Raw genomic sequence first — 21,566 nt, 5'->3', positions numbered from 1 at the left:
AAAGAAGTTTTTCAGCATATAAGCTCAAGTTCTTCTCATCAACAGTTACTTAACTGTTTGGATAGCTTACATGTGAGATAAGGAAAAAAATCTTTTGATTTTGGCCAGAATACCAAAGGTCATGGTCATTGCAAGTGAAAGAAGAAAATGGTTTCCTCACAAGTACACTTTTGAAAAGTTACCAGACTTTGTTGCTAATTGGGATAAGGAGGAACCTTATTAATTTGTGGCTCAAAAGGTAAAAGGTGAATGTGACTGTGACTTTAAGAAGAAAATAGTTTCTGCAGAATGATTTGAGTTCTCCATCATCTCTGATTAACAAACCTTTTATGGATTGATTGCACCTGTGGTTGGGGAGATCCCTGTTAATCTAGGATCAAAAGGTAGAAGGTCAAAGTCAATTCGACTGAAAGAATGAAGATGGTTTCCACATAATAACAACATTTCTACATTACATGTACACAAGGAAAAATCCTATTGATTTAGGGGTCACAAGGTGAATGTCATTTAGACTCAAAAGAAAGAAAAATGGTTTCTGCAAAATAACATTAGTTCTATATCACTAATCTTGGACCAGATTTTGTGGATGGTTTGCATTAGAGTTTGGAAAAATCCTATCAATTTTGGGGTCAAAGGTCAAAGTTACTTTGACTGAAAGAAGAAAAATGGTTTCTGCACAGAAATTTCAGCATGTAATACTAAACGATTTTTTTGATGACTGATGAACTGGCTCAGTTTTTAATGATTCTGTTTGGGGGCCCAGAGTGGTCGAGTGGTCAAAAGCGCTCACCGTTCCGGATCACTGCCATCTCACCTCTGTCTGCGTGGGTTTGAGTCCAAGGCTCGGCTAGTGTAGATATGTGGGAAAGCCTGCCAGTAGCTTCTCGTGGGTCGGTGATTCTTCCCTGGGTTTTCCAGGGTTCTTCCTCCACCATTAATACTGGCCGCCATGTATAGCCTATCTTGTGCTGAGAAATGGCGTTAAACCCTAGAACATCAACATCATCATCAATGATTCCCATGATAGTATGCTTATGTTAAAAAAAAAGAATTTGAGGCACCAAAGGTATGCTTGTCATGCAGGGCATAATTTCTATGCTACTGCCATTTCTTTAATTAGAAGAGTTCTGAACAATAACAGATTAATCCAATCAGAAAATGCAATTACATTTCTCACCAATTGATGCTGCAGTAACATGTTTGTCAATATGAGAGGTAGTATGTAATTTCCTAACTCTTAAATATCACACATGGAAATCTGTGCAGCTAAATATAGACTAGTGTTTGAATATAACCATTTATACAATGTAGCCGATCTGAAACAGTGACAATTCAATTAATGTAACTTAAATGTATTTTCTTTTTTGTAATGCAAGGGGTAGTCTTCTGATAGGCATTAATTTTGCTCTTGAAAACTGGTACAACCCTTTTCATAAATTTTTAAATGTTCATGCACAAATAAAAAATAAATGTCAAGCAACATTTAATTCTGTTAGGCTTACCCCTGAGATAACGATGCCAGACACTTGAAGACAAACTTTTATAACCAAAAAGATTAAAACACTTATAAACACCAGTACAAGAAAGGAAAACACATGTCTGAAAAGGAAAAAAAGAATTATTACAGCAAGCAATACCAGAAAACCAGGCTAGTTGTCAAATATGGATTTATCCAAATGAGTTAATCATTATAGTATAGTTGAATTGGACATGCAAAGATCTCCCAAACTCAGAAAACCATTTTACCTTTGTGACCCACATTCCAGTATAAAGTAATGGAAATTAAGAAAAATATGTGTCAGTTGAAAACTTTAGGGGTGATCAAATCTCACTGGCATGCATCACTTAATGTTGAAACTGAAGTACACGAAAGCCATGTTTAAAATACCATATAGCTGGGTTGTTCTGAAATGAATACAGTTGCACTATATTTATTATATCTTTTTTGCAAATAGACAGTGTTCAAATTGAGAAAGGGGCCCCGAGTGGCCAAGTGGTCTAAAGCACTCTCCGTTAAGGGTCACTGCCATCTCACTTCTGTTTGCGCCAGTTCGAGTCTCGGATTCAGCCAATGTGGGTATGTTAGAAAGCTTGCCAGTAGCTTCTTGTGGGTCGGTGGTTCTTTCCGGGGGTTTCCCCTTGTTCTTCCTCCACCATTAATACTGGCCGCTATGTATAGCCTATCCTGTGCTGAAAAATGGCGTTAAACCCCACAACAACAACAACAAACTGAGAAATTTGGCTGGGCATGGTGTAGTTGTACACATTATTCATCTTGATCATAATAAATATATTGTTAGAGGGAACTGAGACAGCAGTCACATTTCGAATTATGGCACCTTTAGTAACAGTTTCTCAAGGTTTTGATTCAAGTTTCTCATTTACACTTATTTCCCTTGATATATTCTCATCATACATGACATTCTCACACATTTCTATGGTGTTATGATCAAGGTCACAATAATAGAAAGATTATATTAATCTTCTGACTAAAATATTTAGCTTCACTGGTCACAGACCATGAATCCAAAGTCATATCAACATGGAATTTTGACCAGAAGACTTCCTATGATTTCTAATCAATGGAAATGTGTCTATCATGGCAGCTATCTTGAAACTTGGATCTGATGCAATCTGTATTGTGTCTTTATTTTTTTTTGTTCATTATTGAAAACTGTATGGGTAATTTTGTAAAGAACAAATTACTTAACTAACTTCTGTCCATGTTTGTTTACTTGGATCTGAGTTTGGGACATTGGTTTTGCTCTTGGAAATTTATGATCCACCAGATGTTTGTCGTGTTTTGTATTAAAATATAAGCAAAAAGACCTGACTGTGTTTACAACTTAGAATGTTCTGGAAATTAATGTTTGACCTTCATCATAATCCTCATATTGTGTCTTAGGTTTTTATATTAAGTTTGTTTACATCAGAATTACTTATTCCTTTCTTGACATCTGCAATTGAATTAGCAATTTAGTTGTGTTCATTTTTATTATGAGATGTTTTTTAATTTAAATTATTCATTGGAATTACATTGTTTTTGACTTTAGGACTACATCTCTATTTTTTTATTATTGTGAACTCATTAAATGACATTTTGGATTATACCATTATGATACATCCAAACCATTGATGCAGCAGCACATTTAAGACTATTAGCTTATTAGCATATTCAAGATTGGAATTCATTCAGAACACCACTGGAATTCATTTGGAACACTACACTTTTGGACTTGTGATATAACTTTTAGGACTATTTTGGATTTAATTCACAACGCTGTAAGTTTCTTTTAAATTTTCACTTTGAATTCTAGGGAACAAATATTTGTTGAATTTGACTAAACTTGTTGGTTTTTCTCTTTTCTTACTTAGTTTAAGTCCATAGAGTCATAACAGAAAATTGGGGGCACTTGTCTGGGATATGAATTTCTTAAAAATTGTAGGAGAAAATAAAAATATTTTTGAAGTTTAACATCATTTTGTTTCTGAATTTTCATTGTCCTGGGTATTTTAATTTCACATATTTGATAAATCTTAAGTGAAACCAACAAGCTTCCACAGTGTCATCTAAAGTGGAGAAGTCCTTGAAAAAGGATAAGTTGCTTGAGCTTGCCAGACAATATGATCTTTCAGACATAAAGGCTGATTTTATTATAGAGAATTATGAACCATCCATGTTACAAGGAGTAGGAGTCAGGAAAACTTATCACAAGATCTTGAATAATTTTTATTGGCCAAAATTAAAGCAATGGTTCTAAATCCTGTCTAAATCTCATCTTCAACCTATTTCTGCATTAGATGAACCATTTAGCAGAATATCGGTAGACTGTGTTGATCCCACACCTAAAACCAGGCAATCAATACTTGTTGACCATAATGTGTGCATCCACAAGATTTTCAGAGGCCATTCCTTTGAGAAATATTAAAACTAAAACCTTAGTAAAAGATTTGATAATTATTTTTTTTTAAATTTTGACTTTCCTAAATCTGTTCAGTCTGATTAAGGGTCAAATTTTATGTCTGTAATTTTCCAGCAAGTGGTGCATGAATTAGGCTCCCAACAGTTTAAATCTTCTGCCTATATACCCTAAAAATCAAGGGACTTTGGAATGGTTTCAACAAACTTTGAAGAATATGATTCACTCATATTGCTTTGATACAGGAAAAGATTGGGATAAGGTTGTTCATTTGCTGTTGTTTGCTGTCCAGTAATCAGCTCAAGAATCATTGGTTTTTAGTCCTTTTGAACTAGTTTTTGATATATTTTCCATGAACCACTGAAGTCATTAAAAGAGAAACTTCTTTCAAATGAAGATTCCAAGATTAATCTTCTTTACTGTGTCTCTGATTTAAAGTATTAGTTGCCAAAGGCTTATGAAGTAGCAAAAACTAATCTTCACTCTACTGAGTTAAAAATTAAATTAATTTTGGACAAAAATACAAAGGAAATGAGTTTTCAGCCTGTTGATAGAGTTCTGGCTCTCTTGCCCATACATTATACAATTGAAAAGAAAGTAAATGTCTTAAATTATATCATTAACGTTCATGGGAGGTGGAAACAGAAACAGCTTTGCCATATAAATATGTTCAAGGAGTATTTTGATAGATAGCCCAGGTGATCATTCAATCAATTTAGTCACATGATGAAGGTGTAAATGATGGAATACAATCTGACTTTGGACTTCATAAGTATGTAATAATCTAGACCAGAAACTTTCACACCTACAACCACAGGAAAAAAGTGAACATCAACAGCTATTATGTAAATATGAGCACTTGTTTCCAAATGTTCCAACTTGAATTAATAAAATCTATAATGATATTGAGATTTAAGATTACACACCTGTGAAACAACATCCTTATAGGGTGAATCTGCTCAAGCAAGAATATTTGAAAAAACAGAAATTCAGTATTTGCTGGAGAATGATTTTATAGAACCAAGTTAAAGTAACAGAATTTTATGATGTATTCTTTCATCAAAGCCAGATAATACATTCTGTATGTGTACTGACTATACAAAGTCAACAGTGTCACCAAAACAGATTCATTTCCAATGTCAAAAGTTGATGTCTGCATTGACAAAATTGGAAATTCAAATTATGTCACTAATTTAGACCTTTGAAAAGGATTTTGGAAAAATTCTACTCATGGAAGTAGCAAAAGAAATTACTGAATTTGCAACTATAGATGGACTTTAAAGATGTAACTTGATGGCATATAGTATAGAAAAAATTTCACTATTAACATTCCAGCATTTAATGAACATGATAACATCTTCTGGTCTAAATAATTGTGATGCATACAGCGATGATGTCATCATCTACGAACCTACTTAGAAAGATCACACAGAAAACATTCAGAAATTCTTTCAATTGAGTCAAAAAGGCAGAAATGGTGTCCATCATCTAGTGTGCTATTTTTCTAAAAATACTAAACAAGCACCAGAGATATTATTCCACAATCATGAAGTAGTGTTTATTTCATATTGGCTTTGCAATACTTTGAAGTTTTTATTAGTTCAGCTCTTTCTCTGATTATTATAGTCAGTGATCACAACCTCCTTACTTTCATTAACAAAATGAAAAGCAGATATCAGAGAATGTTGAGTACTTGTGTGATTTGGAATTTTAATGTAGTTTTAAAAAATGTTCAGTCTTATTGCTATGATGTCTGCAGTGTGACAGATTATAGTGATGTCTATCACTGGGACATCATGCTGCAGATATGTAGCACCATGTCCCACCCAGTCACATTATCCTGACACATGGCCGACCAGTCCTAACACTAACCTCTTAATGCTGAGCACTAAGTGAGGCAGCTGCTAGTACCATTTTTATAAGTCTTTGGTATGATACAACTGAGGTTTGAACCAGTGACCTCCCACATCTGAGCTTGATGCTCTAACCACTAAGCCACCGGAGCAGTATTTTTTGAGATGGAGTTTGATGTTCCAGCAATACAACATGGACATTAGGCACATCAAGGGAAAAGATAATGTGATTGTAGATGCACTCTCTTGTGTATATGAGTACTATATTGCTTTTATGTATATTTTTTAACATTCATAAGACATCTGCAAATGTAATTTCAATTATTATAATATCATGTATATATTTGACTAACATAATACTTATATACAATGCAACTATTCTGACTACAAAAACAGATGTAAAGACTTAATAATATTTATCCCATTAATTATTGTCAGCATGTTTTTGTTATGTAATCTTGTCATTGTATATGTTTTTGTGTGTTATCTAATATTTTGAAGTATATTGGGCTTCTAAAGATTAGGTGCTGTACTAAGTCAATATTATTATTATGACATAAAAGTAACCTTTTTCATTATGAAGGAAGGTGTTATGTATATTTAATTTATATGGTGCACTTAATCTTTGTCCATGATTGAGGATAGACTTCTGGCCTACCTGACTTTGGTCATTTTTTTGGAAGATGTTTACTTTGATTTGAGTTCACAGTCTACCCATATGTTTGAGCTTCGAATGATCTAGAAGTCTGACCTTGTTTAGAAGTTAATGAAGTTTTCCAGAAAATACTATTGCATCATAGGTTAGGTGACAGTCTGTTTGTATAGGATGAAGTAAACAAAATTATTCATTCCTCTTTGAAGTTCAGACTGTTGAATCATTTACTTCTGTGTTCAGATATAGTTTGAGAGGAATCATATATTTTAATTATTCATTGGAAGTATTCCTGAGTTTTTGGGATTATTGTAAATTTATTCAAAGACAGTCTGGATTATATCATTGTGATATTTCAAAATTATTGTTACATCAGCACATTCATCATTGTTAGAATTTATTCAGAAGATTCTTTAGTTTTGAGCATGTGAGAGAACATTAGGAATTATTTAATTCATAATACTGCAAGTTTCTATTAAATTTTCCCTTTGTAACTTGGAGTAATAAATTATTTGTTAATTTTACTAAACTTGTTGATTTCTACTTCTTTCTGTTACCTAGCTTATGACCACATAGTCATAACATTAATCAAATGTATGAGTTGTTATGAAACTAAGACAAGTTATTCCATGACATGTTCTCATCCATTTGGCCTTCGGTTCAAGATTGACTCATAGAAAAAATTGTTAAAGGTTTTTCATTTTTATTTCCTGAATAGATTTTGTTCATACAGTGTACATCATTATGAAGGTAAAACAATTCATTATGCTGTGTGCTTACTCAACCTTTTGACTTAGGGTCAAGGTTACATATTTTAGACCAAATATTTGATCATGGACTTGACATACAGGTTATCGTCTTCTAGTTTGTAACTCAAATAGATTTTGTATTCATCTCATGGAAACAATTATAGATTGAGATTAGTCTAATTTATTCAAGAAAGACCACTGATGAAAGACAAAATACTTTTTGATGACTTTATTTTTTATATTATAGGATCGTGTTTTTCGAGAAATGGATTATTTGTGTAACAAGGACTTGGAGGCTATTGGAAACATTGTTGGAACAATACCAGCAGTGGCAAAACCAGTTCTGGAATACCAGGGGACTGTTTTGACCTCAGTTGCCTTGACAACAACAATGGATCATACAGTGGCAATAGTTGGTACAGCCAATGGCTACTTGAAGAAGGTAACCCATTTACATATTTATATGATCAGTGAATATCGTTATAAAAGAGTATAACAAATTATTCAACTTGCTGTGAGATCTGCATAAGGTTACTGTGATGGTAAATAATAGGTCCAAAATTAGAACCATTTGTGCCAGTAAAGAAGCTTTTTTATGTTCTTTAATTACATATATGGCCAACACTTAAGTTTTCCATGACTTTCATGCTATGTCCATGATCATAGAGAAAACATGGAGAGCGTGGAATAATCTTAGGATATTTCTCTGTAAGACAGATTCAAGGATTAAGACATAAATAGTACATAGAGCATGGAGATTTTGTTCCTATAAACTACACGTAGAAGATGGAAGTCACAGAAGGATAGAATGGTGAATGGATGGATGGATGGATAGACAGCAGAAATTGCCTTATGCTATTTCAGTTCATGGGAGTACAGGGGTGTATTGCTGAAGGAACATGTGGGAATGGTGTTCCCTTACATTTTTGCATTCGACATTGTCCCCTTGCATCTGAGTAATGTGATCCTTCACTTTTTTAGTGCATTATTTCAATTCATTATTTAACATTACACCACTGTGGAGGGGGACATTCATAGAGAGTTGTAAAAAAATTTAGGTGGAAATATTCAGAAACAGTTCAGCATTTCTTTTAGATACAATTAACTCTTTGAGGCAAAGAGAGGCAATTTTGCATCATGAGATAGTACCCTTCTTCCAGGGTTTGCAATGCCAACACTGTTCATGATAGACTGAAGTGGGTGATATTAGAGAAAAGAAAAAAGATGTAAATTTACACTGATTAAGCTACATAGACATTCTATGCACATTAAAAATTACATTGGAAATTAAGCAATTTTTTAGACCCAATTTTCTTTACTGAAAAAAATTAGTGGCTGCAGGACCAGAGTGTCTGCCCAGATATTAGGCTTCCTTTCATTTGATCTAAGGCAGACAGCTCCGGTGGCCTAGTGGTTAGAGCATCCACCTTGGATGCAGGAGATCGCAGGTTCAAACCCCAGTCATGTCATAACAAAGACATGTAAAAATGGTACTAACAGCTGCCTCACTTAAGGCTCAGCATTAAGAGGTTAGTGTTAGGACTGGTGTCAGGATAATGTGACTGGGTGGGACATGGCCTGTGGCATGATGGCCCAGTGCTAGTCATCACTATAAACTGCCACACTACAGACATCGTAGCGTTTATGACTGAAAAATTGTTAAAGCTATGTTAAAAATCCAAATTATTCACACACACACACACACACACATACACACACACACGCGTGCACGCATGCACACATGCACACACGCATGCACACACGCACACACAGACACACACACACACAGACACACACACACAGACACACACAGACACACACACACACACACACACACACACAGAGATCTAAGGCAGATCTGGCCAAACTTCTTGTGGACAAACTGACCTTTGTTAAAAAAAATTTGGGTGGTGAAAAGTAACAAGGAGGTAAAAATCATGGGTCCAGTATGCAAAAGCCCCACAAAAAGTCCATGTTTTACCAATTTTGCTCATGCATGGGTCTGACAGCCAATCCAAAACAACCTTTCTTACAAACTTAAGCAACTTTTCATAGGATGATCCCTCTGAATTAGATATGCTTGCATTGGATTGGTAATAAAAAGAGAACTTTCTCTTCTACCCCAATCTGAAGTGACAATGAGTAAAATAGCTCCCAGTCTTAATGAGTTCAGCCGAACTTAAAACAAACTGAGGTATTTAGAAAGCATTTATTTAGACAGTTAAGCAGTAGTTCAGACAAGTTTACATATGGAGACAATTAGACATGGTTAAACAATGGTTCAGATAAACTTAGGTATTTAGAAGCAGTTCATCTATTGCTAGAAATTAAAAATATACAAAATATGCTATAACACTGGTCCCATTTTACTGTAAACAGAAGCTTTTACAAAATACATATAATATATAAAACACTGCAGAGCTGGTTTCATTAATATGCCCAAACTGTCTCTCCGTAAGTATGTACTTATGCATAGAGTCTGTGATGTAGCGATTTCATTAATATGCCCAAACTGTCTCTCCATAGGTATGTACGTATGCAAAGAGCCCATGATGTAACAATTTCATTAATATTCCCAAACTGTCTCTAAATAGGTATGTACTTATGCATAGAGTCTGTGATGTAGCGATTTCATTAATATTCCCAAACTGTCTCAGTAACATCACTTATGCAATATGGCAAGGAAGAACCAGGTCCCCAGATCTTTGAATTCTTGTTTGAGATTTTCTAAAGCGCTGTCTTCAATAACAGATCGTAACCTTTATCTGGCCTGGATAATCGATGTTCTTTTTATAGATTGATATGGCCAAATGTATATGCTTCCCTTCCAACACCTCAGTTCCAATGGTGATAAGGAAGCAAATGAATTTGAGTGTCATCTCATCCTGATTACTCCACTCGTTATGTAAATCTTGGATCAATGACCTCATCAATCTAGCATCAGAATCACCAGGAAACTGAGATATTCCGATACCTGCACAAGCTACTATGATGGCAGGGTTTTCATCCCAGCCACCATAAATGCACATAAAGGTAATGGAATATATTGTGACAGTGTTGCACCTAAGAATAATGTATACCAATGAACAAGAACAGTGCTTCATTGGTTCACCAGTCTCCTATAAGACATGCCCACTCACTGCATTGGTGAACAGCAGCCAAATACATGCTAAATCAGTGGACCTGTCTACTGCAGTTTTGACAAGATGGGTCAACATCACTCAAGATGGACCCTGCTTTCATTGCCAAGGACAGGCTACCATACATGGGTAATCAGACTTTGTTAATAAATTCTGTCTACTCAGGACACTTCATCTCAAGGTCATCTGTGGAACCCAGTGCAAGCTCTGAAGTAGTAGTTAAGGAAGACTGAGCCATGGCATCAAGGTCGGTCATGCCTCTTAACTTAAATAAAGGAAAATGAAGATATATCGACAGTGTGCCATTCACTCTAATAGTAAATGAAGAATTTACTGGATTTGGTGTCAATCCTAGCATATCACGTGAATCTACTGGTGGTAGGCCAAAAATACCATTTTATAGGCTGTCTACTGCACATACATTGTAACAGTTGAAATCTACCACTTTTAAAAATTACAACAATTATTTTTCACCAAATTGTATTAAGAAACACAAAACATTGTAGTTTTATGTGTCCTGTCAACACATTAGATAAACCAGCCAGAACCAGTCTACTGGGTAATAGAAATGATGCACCAACTAAACTACTAATGTAATGGTACATACTAGATCAATTGTTTAAGAACAATTGAGATGTGTACACAACACTCTGTTTAATTGATTACCTTATTGCTAGAGTATGGGGAGTTGAAGGTCAAATGCAGACTGTCTTTTTTGATGTGTTAAAACATAAAAGAATAAAAGGTGGTCAGAATGCTTTCTGAGACTTTGATGAAAACTGGCTGACCAGTGCCAGAAATGAAATAAGATGGAAAGATGGAAAGATAGAGTAAGTATTTTGAAGGCTTTTGATTATAAAGTCAAAGGTTTAGGTGACTTAAAAAGGAAAAGGTTTTTTTTTGGCATAGTAACTTTAGTTCTAGCCACATATTATGATGAAAGTTTCTGGATGGCTTCTTCCTACAGTGCAGAAGAGGTCTGTTGATTAGAGGATATAAAGGTCAAAAGATCAAGGTCATTGGGACTTGATTGAAAGTGTGTTTTGTAGAATACACATTTTCCTACAATAAGTTTCTTGACTAAATTTTTTAGATGGTTTGCACTTTTTGTCACAAAGAACTGTATTTATGCTTCCACTTTCATTGCGGCAGTAGTTGTGTTAGGATCAACACATGTAAATTTAGTAGTACTGCCTGATTGCCATTAGCTCCAGTGGTCTAAGTGGTTAGAGCATCCACCAAGTCATACCAAAGATGTGTAAAAATGGTACTAGCAGCTTTCTTCTCTTTGAAACAATCTTGAAAAGAGGATCCTCATCCAAGCATACTTCAAATGTGAGCCTCTCCATCTATCGCATCTAAAATATGCTTGGATTGGGGTCCATATTTTTGGTTATCCTTTATCCTTACATGTACAAAATAGTATGTTTGAAGGACGACAAAAAACCCCACTAAAATTAACTATTGTCAGTTGGTTTGTAAGACATTTGTATACAATTTCTTTAAATGTATAGCCTGTTATTTACTTATTTATTTATTTATTTATTTATTTATTTATTTATTATTACTATTACTATTATTATTATTATTATTATTATTATTAATAATATTTCTTTTGGAACATATTTTAACAAAATATCAACGTTATTGTTGAAAATCTGAGTCTGTACTGAGTGTACCTACTGCCAGTTGTTGGTGCAAATTGAAATATGGTATGATGTGTGAGCAATGGCTCTTTTATAGCGAGTGTCTTGCAATTTTATTCATCTTTAAAGAGTGCCTTTCAAGCAAGTGTTCAGGTGAAAATGCTAATTTTTGCATGTGAGGCCGATGGCTTATGAAAAAATATTGAAAATTACACTCAGAATTGATTTGTAAAATATTGAAAATTATACCCAGAATTGATTGGTAAAATGTTGAAAATTATACCCAGAATTGATTTGTAAAATATTGAAAATTATACTCAGAATTGATTGGTAAAATGTTGAAAATTATACCCAGAATTGATTTGTAAAATATTGAAAATTATACCCAGAATTGATTGGTAAAATGTTGAAAATTATACCCAGAATTGATTTGTAAAATATTGAAAATTATACTCAGAATTGATTGGTAAAATGTTGAAAATTATACCCAGAATTGATTGGTAAAATGTTGAAAATTATACCCTGAACTGATTGGTAAAATATTAAAAATTATACCCAAAATTGATTGGTAAAATATTGAAAATTATACCCAAAATTGATTGGTAAAATGTTGAAAATTATACCCAGAATTGATTGGTAAAATACTTGGCAGCTTAGACTATCATAACTTTGTGTAAAAAATTTCCAGAATTATGATTTTATTGATGTGTGAAATATAAATATTGTCCTTTTCTTTACACTGGCTGTTACCATGTGACTGTCCTTCTCTCTACACTGGCTGTTACCATGTGACTGTCCTTCTCTTTACACTGGCTGTTACCATGTGACTGTCCTTCTCTTTACACTGGCTGTTACCATGTGACTGTCCTTCTCTTTACACTGGCTGTTACCATGTGACTGTCCTTCTCTTTACACTGGCTGTTACCATGTGACTGTCCTTCTCTTTACACTGGCTGTTACCATGTGACTGTCCTTCTCTTTACACTGGCTGTTACCATGTGACTGTCCTTCTCTTTACGCTGGCTGTTACCATGTGACTGTCCTTCTCTTTAAACTGGCTGTTACCATGTGACTGTCCTCCATCACAACACCCTTCATAGTTATGGATATAATGCCATCTTGTCATGGACACCATTAAAACTTTCCAATAGACAACAAAATTTCTTCTTTACAATATTCATTAACTTCAAGATTTGTAAAAGATTTATAAAGATAGTTTCTTATGTTTGGCATCTCAGAAATTTGCTGCTTCAAATTGTCTTTTTCTGCTGTTAGCCATTAATTATATTTGACCAGTGTCAGCTATTCTCTATTTTATACTTGTTAAAGGGCTCTGACAATTTCTGTTGGCATAGTTGGCAGGTTGGCTAAGAGAAATGTGCATTCATAATATGCAAATTAACCAGTATTTCATAGCCAGCATTAGTTTATCTGCAATATGGCAATAAACAGTTGTATATTCGATAAGCATGTCTGGTATGCATTGAATTCTCTATAAAAATCAGCAATCAAAGTTTTCAATTATAGCCTGATTGTATTATTTAGTCACCGGATGGAAAGCAGCAATCTTTTTGGGTCTGTTCACTTACATAATATACCCTCCAAAAAATAAATTCCATTGGTCATTTTGGTTCCAACTCCATCACACATTATATAATATAGAATGCCAGAACATTTATAGTACATGCACACTGTCAGTGCATACTTGTGGCTGATAGGTAACAACCCCTACAGTATTATAGTCCTTTCAATGTTCCTAATGGTGACATAGCATGCTATTTGTGGCAGCAAAACAAAACAGGTAGCTCAGACATTTCATGGTGCCATCTGAATGAAATTTTTAACTGGATTTGCTCAGACATTTCCAAATAAATGGAATTTTTCACTGAGTTTGCTCAGACATTTCCAAAGAATGGGATTTTTTACTGGGTTTGCTCAGACATTTCCAATAAATGGAATTTTTCACCTGGTTTGCACAGACATTTCCAAATAAATGGAATTAAGAAAGATTTGGTGTTCTTGAGATCATGCCAGAGCTGTCTCAGCACCACCCTCTATTTGTTTTCATAGCTAGAGGGATATTAATGAAAGCTTAGGCCTGGTTCACTTAGTGGTAACATTGTTTATTAACATGAAAACACAGAACAGCTGAATGAACTGACAACCATATGTCACTGATGGAAATGATTCTTATTAATTTCACCATAGTTGAGTTTTGCTAAATATTTTGAAATTTTCTTCCATAAATTGAGTTTTTTTTTTTTTTGCATTTCTAATATTTGTTTTTTGAAATAGTAATTGGAACTTAAGGCAGACCATAAGATTCACATAAAAAATGTTATTATAAATTCCACAGAAATCGAGAATTTCTTTCAATTAAAACATTTCTCAACATCCATTTGGGCAGTAGAACAGCACAATAATGTGTAAGAGTTATTTCACTCTAATAGCAAAAAGAACCCTTATATTGTCTGGAATATCATATTTGATACCAGTCACAATTTGAGAAGAAATTTTAAAACAATGTTGTGAAACCTCAGTGTGCTTTAAGAACTATTGTATAATATTAGCTACAAATATATCTTTGGTATATGCAGAGAATACCAATTTAAAAATAACCATATTGTTTGTAATTTGTATACACTTGTGAATTATTTATTTGTTAGGTCACAAATAATTTTAGGTAACTGTTATTTATATTTAGAACCCCCGCTCTACAAAGGGAATGAAGCCTTATTGTAATTGTATTTTCCCTCAGTCAGTCTGTCTGTATATCTGACATCTATTCAGTTTCCACAAGATAAAATTAATGGAAATAGTTGCACTGAGCAAAAAGTTATGTAGATTTACTTTGATGAAACATGAGATGAGTTTCATTTTCAGCTGAGTTAGAGCTCCTGACTGCCAGGACTTTGCCATCTGCAGCATAATGTTGCCAAATATTGTTGGATTTAAACCAAATTTGGCATGAAGTTTTTTATTTATGACATCTTCAACAAGTATGATTTCCATCATTCCATGACTTTGTTGTAAGAGTTATGGCCCATGACTAACCATCATCCTAACATGCATTTCCTCAGTGTAAGTTTACCATGAATGTTGGATTTCTAACAGATTTGTACTGTTGAGACATTGAACAAGTACAATTTCCATAATTCCACAGCATCACTTATTGCTCCTGGTTGTCAATTATCCTAACTTCACAACATGCATTTACCAAGGAATCTTGGATTTCAACTAGATTTGGCATACAGCTCTGTGTCACTGAGATCTCTAATGAATTTGATTTCCAGCATTCTGCATTCTTGGTACACTGTGGCCCCTGATTGTCCATTCTCATAGATTGCCCATTCTCACAGATTGCCCATTCTCATAGATTGCCCATTCTCATAAATTTGATTTATCAATATAACTACCAAAGATCGTTGGATGTAAGCTAAATTTGGCATGCATCTTTACATTGATGAGATCTGGAATTATTCTATTTCAGGTCTTCTAAACCATCATTTATAGGAGCTATCGCCCTTTATTGCTTGAATGCCTCCTGCTATACTTGTGTGTCTGTAGTATTACTTACCTTGGATTGATGCATTGTAATGAAATTTGGATGTCAAAGTATGACAAATTTGCAAACAATACAGTGTTGTACATAAAATATAGTTTTGTCTTTCCTCACTAATTTTCATTCTTTTCTGACAAAATATGAAACTTATGTTGTATTGACAGTGATATCTTGAAACATCTACCATTTTAATATCAGTAATATATTACCTAACATTATTGCATAGCTAACCTTTCTGGGAGGAAAATAACCAACCAAACAAAGGAAAATCCATCTTCCAATTAGTGTGAACTAGAATCTTCTGGAAAACTGAATAAGCCTCAATATCAGACCCCCATACAATGGGCATGCATGAAGAAACATCTCATATATTTTGGGTCGTCACATTGTAAGAATCGACATGTTTACATTCAGAAGATTAGCACCTTTTTACATGGGTCAACGAGTAATTTATTATCATCTTATGTGCTAAATATTCTTCATGAACTTCAGGACTATACCCTGATCAATTTTTTTTAAAAAATGTTTAATTCAGCTTTCTTGAGAGTTTATTTTACATGTAAATCTGTACATGTCATGGACATTTGGGCAATTTGTTTCACTTCGGTAAGGGTTTTAGTAATATAAAGATTTTGTTTTATTTGTATTCTAATAACATTTCTGAGCTGCAAGGGTAGGTATTTTATTTAATTTCTCATTCCTTTCATTTTTGCATTAAATGGACTCACATGCCAATCATGTAATTTACTTTGCCTGCTGATATATCATTAATTGTGACTTTTTTAGGTAGTAAGCAAGCTGCACATCACTTTAAAAGCATCCACCGTAACTTGTTTATCAAGAATTTGGCTTTTTTAAACTTTTAGTTCAGATAGTATGCAGTAAATTTGTTCCTTATATTAGCATTTGTAACGTAATGAGTTTGTGAGCTGATTCCCAGTCCACAGTTAAGGCTGTCCAGTTATTTTCTGAACTTGAGGACAAATTGAATTATGGATTTACAATGAATAACTTCAACAAATAATTACAGACTTACATCTGGGAACATATTGTATGCAATTGAGACAATACCTTTGTGCCTTCTCAAGCCCTTGCTTGCTTATCATCAGAGAATTCCCTCTTTCTCTTCTCTGGTTCTTGGTCTCTCAAATTTCCTGACCCCCTGTCCCTTGGACAACTGATTTAATGAGAGACATTATTTAATAATTTTTCTCTGAGTTAAATTCTGGCTCCTCTCAGAACTTAGAATGACTAATTTCGTAAGAAGAATTTCTCAAACCTTTGAATTCCGTCTGGGAACACCACCCTCATATAACTTAACTAGTCAGGATTACTTTCTCTAACTGCCCAATTTTTTTCTCACTCTGATCAAAATCAGAATAATTCTCGTTAGTCTGCCTTTATTAATAGCTATTCTGGAAAAAATAATCTTATAACACGTTTCAGATAGCCCAAGATTTCCCAAAATGTTTTTTTCTGGTTTGTCTCAACTCTGTCATTTTCCACTATTTGACTTTACATTAGCATGTCCTTTTCTATCTGTCTGACCATTATCGAACAGACTCTAATTAAAATTGGTAATCTCTTGATAGTTAATGCAATCCATTGGTGGAAGCTGTATGCAATGCCAGCTTCACCCTTAATAGGCAGGAAAAGACATCCTATAGTAATGGTGCAAAATTGTATAAGATAATTTTGCAGTGCATTCTTTTGTAGTCAGCGTGACATGTAAACATTAAGACTGATGTATGGGCTAGGCTCTCAATAAATTGCTGACTGTGACAGATAGTATATTCTCTGTTATATAGGCCATTTTTGAGCAATGAGAAATTGCCTTCATTCTGAGTGGCTAATGTAAAGTAAAGTAAAAGGAGGAGAAAGTAGCGTGAGAGTGCCAAAACTCTCTTAACTTCCTCCAAGAATGACTGATTTAGATAGACCCATACACACATATACAGACATACATGTACAAGTCCCTGAATACACATATACAGACATACATGTACAAGTCTCGGAATACACACATACTGACATTTATTCAAGCAGCTAATTACACACATATACAGACATACATTTGCATGTCCCTGAATACACACATATACAGACATGCATGTTGCCTTACTCTAATTTTGATACCTAAGGTGCATACATGTTGAAATTCTTCTTTAAAACTTTTTAAAATCTTAAATCATTTTAAATAAGAGATTCTGAAATTCTCTTTATTTTGATATAGCTCTGGTTAAAATCAATAAATTTGTTGGTGAATTGTGTTTAAAAAAATCCATCATAGAACCTTTCTTTGGACTTGATTTATATTTTTGCAGTAAGTTGTTAAGTCCATAAACTTAGTTCACTTATACTTCACTGATAAAAGCAAAACAGTTTTGTCAAAATCATCTCTGCTTTATTTGAACAAAACAGTCCTTACCACAAATGGCTTATTACCACCTATAAGTCACACAATATGTCACGTATAAGTGAAATGTTGGGGATGCATGAATCAATATTTTATTCAGTTATACTTAGTTACATATGCAAAGTATAAGTAACTTACAGGTGAATTAAAAATCCCTATAAGTCCAGTATATTTCACTTATAAGTCAGAATAGGTTTTTACTGTAAGGATCCTACTTTACTGAGAGGGTGAGTATTCCTTGCGTTTGTTTTATTCTCCAGTTTTAGGATCATCAGTCCTCCCAACAAACTAACCAATTCAGCTATGCAGTAGCAACAGGTTAGATATAAATGATACTAAAATTTAGTGTGTGTGTGTGTTAGGGGATAAAACTAATGTTAATGATGTATTGCTTACCTGTTGCTATTATCAGATTCTCTCCACCCTCCTGGCACTGATGTCCCACTTCGGGTTTATACCTCAAATACATGAAATGGTCTTTCAGGCATGCCCATTGTATGGGGCTCTTACACATAGAGTTCTGGAAGATTCTGATTCACACTAATGGGAGGACACAATTTCTTGTGTTCAGTTGGGTATTTTTATCCAGTTATAAATGCTGCTTGATGATAAGTCCACTCAACTCTTTTACACCATTTTGGCAAATATTAACAAAATAAATTTTATTGTAAAAGCCCATTATCTACCTTTGTGTTTAGAAAGTTGCTAACCTTGACTCGTAAGTGTATTATAGGAAAAAAAATCATGTATTTACACATCCCATGTCTAAAATGAAGTCCTATTTCTACAAAGATATCTTCATCTCTTTTCTGACATAATTATGGTTAATTGAATTAAAAAATCATGTATTTACACATCCCATGTCTAAAATGAAGTCATATTTCTACAAATATATCTTCATCTATTATCTGACATAATTATGGTTATAAGAATTTAAAAAATCATGTATTTACACATTCCATGTCTAAAATGAAGTCCTATTTCTACAAAGATATCTTCATCTCTTATCTGACACAATTATGGTTATATGAATTTAAAAAATTGTGATTTATTCATTCGAGCATAAATTGACAAAGATTTATGAAGTCAGTGACTCAAATGATGTCTTCAAAATGTCAATTGCCATTTTTCAAAGTTTATATTGAGTTGTACCTCAAGAGATCAGGTAGCGAAGAAGTCGATTGTGTGAGAAATTAATGAACTGGAATATCAATCTACATTACATGCAGGACTAAATTCTAGGAGTATGCATGAATGAGAGTTGATCTTTTTATTTTCCTGTAGAACATTAAAACATGTTATCCTAAGTCATTTAATGACCCAAATCTGTGGTAATATCAGAATTTGAATATTTATCTTCATTCCCTGAGCCATACGGTGTTCACCTAAGGTGTCAAGCCAGCAATAAAACTGCCAACTGAGATAAAGCCTTAAGAAAGTACAGCTAGCTAGAGATTCTATTTTATGTTCTTTTCTTCTAGCAAGTTGGAAGACATAAATGTACTTTTATTGCATCAAGAATCCAACTCAATCAAAGAATCAAAAATACATTTTCCAATCTACTCCACATTGAAATTTTTAAAACATGAGGGGGAAAGATTATTTGGGATGAAGTTCATTTGTCACATGTCATGTTTGACTGTGAATTGAACAGCATTAGGAACTAAGGGCTAGTCCTCAGGAACTGCAGACTTTCTACATTGCGTCTGCTATTTTCTTGTCATTGTCTTATTTATTTTTACTTAATGATCTGCTGTCATGTTTGCCAGAACTATGCTGACTGGCAGTCCAACTATGTTTTTACCCATTGTCACTACAGGATTTTCAATAATATATTCACATTAAAAATAAAAGCAAACTGTTGAGAGTTCTGGAAAAAATATCACCAGTAATAACTACATTTCACACCAATTTAATATTCAGACACCCTTCTGCCCCAGAATGAGCCACTAAAGGACTTGCAGTTCTAACGATATGGAAGAATGGGGACCAGTCTAGAAATGGGTGAAGATAAAACAGTGTTTATATGGATTTGGCTGGCCAGGATTGGTTAATAATGAAAGTAAAATTTCAGTGAAAAGAATCTTTTGAGAGTTTATCCTAGTTGTAACTGAAGAAAAAAAAGTTTAATTGATGGGATTTCAGACCTTTTTCAGACTTGAGTTTGGAAAACTCGTTAATGAAATTAGCACCTCACTCTTTGGTGCAGAACTGAAAACACTTTTCAAACATGCAGATCCAGAAAATGCACTATCTTATATGATTCTATCTTCTCAAAGCTGTTATCAAGGATATGTCTATGCTGATAAATATAGATTTGGTAATGAGCTTTCAGAAATTTAATGTTATTCATTTTTTATATCATGGTGTTTTGCATAGGTTTACTATGGGATATTGTTTCAACTATATGATTTAAAATGTAACAGAAAGGAAGTAAAACCAACAATTTTGAAAATCAACAAATAGTTTATTTCTCTAAATTACAAAGTTATGATTTAAGAAGAATTTAAGTATTATAAATTAAATCCCAATAATTTGAAATGTCCTAGCACAAGTACAAAGTTATAGAATGTTCTAAATGAATTTAAATAGTTTTGAATGTCCTGATGTACCAACAGTCTTGAACACCCTGCTGTACCACAATGATACTCTACTAAATAGCTCTGAGTGAATTCTCAAGAATCCCAAAGTAATGTTTTAGTTCAAAAAGTCAACAAGCACTTTGTAATTCCAAAGAATAATTTAAATAAATAATTTCTCTCAAATTACATCTGAACACAAATCTAAACTCTGATCATAGACTTCCAAAGAGTGATAAAAAACAGGAATGAAACTTTGTTTATCAAAAAAAAACCCTCTCTCTTTCTCTCTCTCTCTCTCTCTCTTTCTCTCTCTCTCTCTCTCTCTCTCTCTCTCTCTCTCTCTCTCTCTCTCTCTCTCTCTATATATATATATATATATATATATATATATATATATATATATATATATATATATATATATATATATATATATATATATATATATATATATATATATATATATATATATATATATATATATATATATATATATATATATATATATATATATATATATATATATATATATATATATATATATATATATATATATATATATATATATATATATATATATATATATATATATATATATATATATATATATATATATATATATATATATATATATATATAGAGTCTCAGATTCAGCCAATGTAGATATGTGAGAAAGCATGCCAGTAGCTTCTCGTGGGTCGGTGGTTCTTTCCGGGGTTTTCCCGGTTTCTTCCTCCACCATTAATACTGGCCGCCATATATGGCCTATCGTGTGCTGAAAAATGGCGTTAAACCCCACAACAACAACAACAACAACAACCTCACTAGACCCATGACTCAATAGATTTTCTGAAAAACTAATGGAACATTTCACTACTTCTTAAGCAAGGTTAGGTCTTGAAGTTAAATTTTATTAATATCTTTCTTACCACAACAATAAAGTAGGTAAAATAAAGACATTAGTTAGGTAGGCACAAACTCTACCCTAAATCATGCACAAAGGTCAAAGGTCAAGCACACAATATAAATTAAAAATACAAGATGAATTA

General features: G+C 33.4%; 1 protein-coding gene across 1 annotated transcript in view; it reads left to right on the top strand.

Annotated features, from left to right (window-relative positions):
• The window catches only part of LOC149774348 (plexin-B-like), a 253,049-nt gene that overhangs the window by 89,449 nt on the left and 142,034 nt on the right, over window positions 1-21,566 (top strand). The window contains exon 4 of the mRNA XM_089945411.1: window positions 7,422-7,616. Coding sequence (XP_089801537.1) covers window positions 7,422-7,616 — 195 coding nt within the window. The remainder of the gene's footprint in view (window positions 1-7,421; window positions 7,617-21,566) is intronic.

This window comes from Sinohyriopsis cumingii, unplaced genomic scaffold, assembly GCF_028554795.1.
Source record: "Sinohyriopsis cumingii isolate HCF-2022 unplaced genomic scaffold, ASM2855479v2 utg000349l, whole genome shotgun sequence".
In the NCBI taxonomy this organism is placed as follows: domain Eukaryota; kingdom Metazoa; phylum Mollusca; class Bivalvia; order Unionida; family Unionidae; genus Sinohyriopsis; species Sinohyriopsis cumingii.
Note: the sequence above shows the minus strand (reverse complement) of the source record. Positions and strands in the feature narration are given on the sequence as shown.